Raw genomic sequence first — 2,685 nt, 5'->3', positions numbered from 1 at the left:
TTTTACAGCTCGGAAGTCTGCATGCAAGGCAGAGGTGAAGTAAGGAGCTGCTTATGAGGTTTTCCATCAATTCCAACAACTAAGAAATAGAAGAGTTGAGACCTCAGAAGGCTTTTAGGACCAAATAGTAGGCTCTTGTGTCCAGGAGAAAATGAATATACTTACCAGTAATGTTAATGCTCACTCACAGCTCTTCTGGGAGGATCGAAATTGTTGAAGCGTAATTATTTCTTAAATATAAACTCATACTATAGATGGATAGACCATAAAAAATAACAAAACAGCAGACAGTAAAACCTCAATATTTTCACTTGGTTTTTGCAGCTGTAAATTTTAATAGGAGGGAGTCGCTCATCTTTCTCCCTTAGAGTCACTGGTGGATTCCAACAATAGGAGGCATGAAGCCTTTTGGTTAGCTGTGCAACACACGGGCTTCACCACCAAGCAGCAGATACTGACTAAAAACAGCAACTGGCCCAGGCAGTCGACAACATAAAGACTGAAGGGCTCTCTCTGCCATGCACTGTCGCAGATGCTTACCACTGTGCTGCTGAGGAAAGAGCACTGAACTTGGAGTTATGTCCTGGGTTCAAATTTGGCTTTATTACTTATCTAGTAGACCTCAGAAGCCTTAGTGAGATGCAATTTCCCCATCTGTGAAATGGAGATCACTCCTTCCTGCTTGCCTCTCAGGAGTTGTGTTTTGGTTTTGTTTTGATTTTTTTTTATTTTCTGATTTATTTACAAAGTTTGAATACATTGCTTTTCACAAAAGATCCTTCCCATTTCCTTCACCCCACTCTCAGGAGTTTTGATAAGACCTGGAAAGACTGAATTGTTGACTCTTAACCAGGATCATCGTTTAGGAATAAGAATGAGAAGCAGTTGGATAGTTCTCACTGCTGGGCATCATTCCGCAAATGTCTGTGTTTTGCAGATGGGAACGAAGGTGGAAAGATGGGTTCAACAGTCACTGCTGCTGTCATTGGGATCATTGTGCCCATGGGTGAGTATGGCCCTGAGTCACTGGACAGAAAATAGAGATCTTGCTGAGGACATATGGAAAGCACTGGCCCACTGACCTGACCCATCGGCTCTTTCTGCCCCAGTTGTTTTCCTGCCATTTTTCAGTTCAAGTTAATTTGGTCTATCAGAGTGGCACACAGCCTCTTCAGGACTCAGCCCCAAGATGCCTCCTCATTACCCTCTAATTCCAGTTTGTGTTCTAGCCATGTGGAAATCACCATAGAATCTGTGAAGAAAGAGCTGGTGCCTCACTTTCTCACTCGCTCCAGCTCTTAGCCGTGTCTGTCATGTGGTAGGAAGTAAAATAGTTCTTGAGTTAATGACCAGAGCTGCCCACCATTCTTTTCACAGGCCATGGTGGCTTGCTTTCTGGTTAGTTCTCAGAAAAACATTTATCAAGCAGTTAGTATATACCAGATTGTGATAAGGGGAAGGGAGAGTAGTTAAAGATGAATAACATATGCTTCCTGTCCACCTTAAGTTTGTAGTCTTGTAGGCAAAGAGGTGTGGGGTACATATGCACCGATCATTTCATTGTACTGTGACTGAGCCATAAGACAGCTGTATATGCACTGAGCTGGGTGGAATGGCTGAAGAAGCATTTAACTTGGACTGTGAGCAAAGAAGAGGGCAGAAGTTAATCTGAGGAGTGAAAAGTATTATCTGCCTTATATTTCCCTGTGAGAGTGAGCATCTTTTCGTATGATTACTGGGTATTTATATTTTATCCTTTACTGTCTTTCCTTATTTTTTTTTATTGGCCCCTTGTCTTACCCTTATATGTAGAAATATTTACACATTCTTTCTGTTAGGTGCTATTGAGTTGACTACAACTCATAGCGACCCTGTGAACAACAGATCGTAATCTGCTCTCTCCTGTGCCATCCTCACCATCTCTGATATGAGCCCATCACTATTGTCGGAATATCCATCTGTCTTATTAAGGGTCTTCACTCTTTCTCTGACCTTCTACTTTTCCCAGCATGATGTCTTTATCTGGGGACTGGCCCCCCCAGACAACATGCCCAAAGTGTGTGAGACAAAGTTTCACCTTCCTTGCCTCCTAGGAGCACCTGGTTGTACTTCCTGGCAGACAAACTTGTTTGTTCTTTTGGCAGTCCTTGGGATATATACATTCAAGACTCTTCTCCAACACCACAACTCAAAGCAATGATTCCTCTGTCTTCCTTACATATAAATGAGTAGTAAACCTTTCTGAAAGGTTAAAATATTTTTCCCAGTCTGCCACTTAAATTTTAAGTTTGCTCATGATATGTTGTGCTGCACATAAACTTTTTAATTTTGAAGTAGCAGATATGTCAATCTGCTATGTTATGGTTAGAGTTGGTCTTCTCTTGCATAAGAAGGCCTGTCTTATTCTAAATTATTAAAATATTCTAGATTTTTCTTTCTCTAAATGTATTTTTTTAGTATTTTGACACATAATCAGTTTGGAATTTAATTTGGTGTGTGCTCTGAGTTTGGGATGAAACTTTTTTTTTTATCATATGCCTGACTAGTTTTCTAAACCTGTTTACTGGATAGTCCATTCTTTCCTTCTGACTTGCATTGCCATCTTTATTTCAAACTATTTGCCTATGTGTATTTTGATCTCAATGTCAAGAAGACAAATATTCTCACCACTGGGCCAATTGGCAG

The 2,685-nt window shown here is 40.7% G+C and overlaps 1 protein-coding gene across 5 annotated transcripts in view; it reads left to right on the top strand.

Moving 5' to 3' along the window:
- The window catches only part of LRP8 (low density lipoprotein receptor-related protein 8, apolipoprotein e receptor), a 91,947-nt gene that overhangs the window by 80,588 nt on the left and 8,674 nt on the right, over nucleotides 1-2,685 (top strand). For all 5 annotated transcript variants that reach the window (XM_006879699.1, XM_006879700.1, XM_006879697.1 and 2 more), the window contains one exon: nucleotides 938-1,006. In XM_006879699.1, the coding sequence (XP_006879761.1) occupies nucleotides 938-1,006 (69 nt within the window). The remainder of the gene's footprint in view (nucleotides 1-937; nucleotides 1,007-2,685) is intronic.

This window comes from Elephantulus edwardii, unplaced genomic scaffold, assembly GCF_000299155.1.
Source record: "Elephantulus edwardii isolate Elephantulus edwardi_28Jun2011 unplaced genomic scaffold, EleEdw1.0 scaffold00005, whole genome shotgun sequence".
Lineage (NCBI taxonomy): Eukaryota > Metazoa > Chordata > Mammalia > Macroscelidea > Macroscelididae > Elephantulus > Elephantulus edwardii.
Note: the sequence above shows the minus strand (reverse complement) of the source record. Positions and strands in the feature narration are given on the sequence as shown.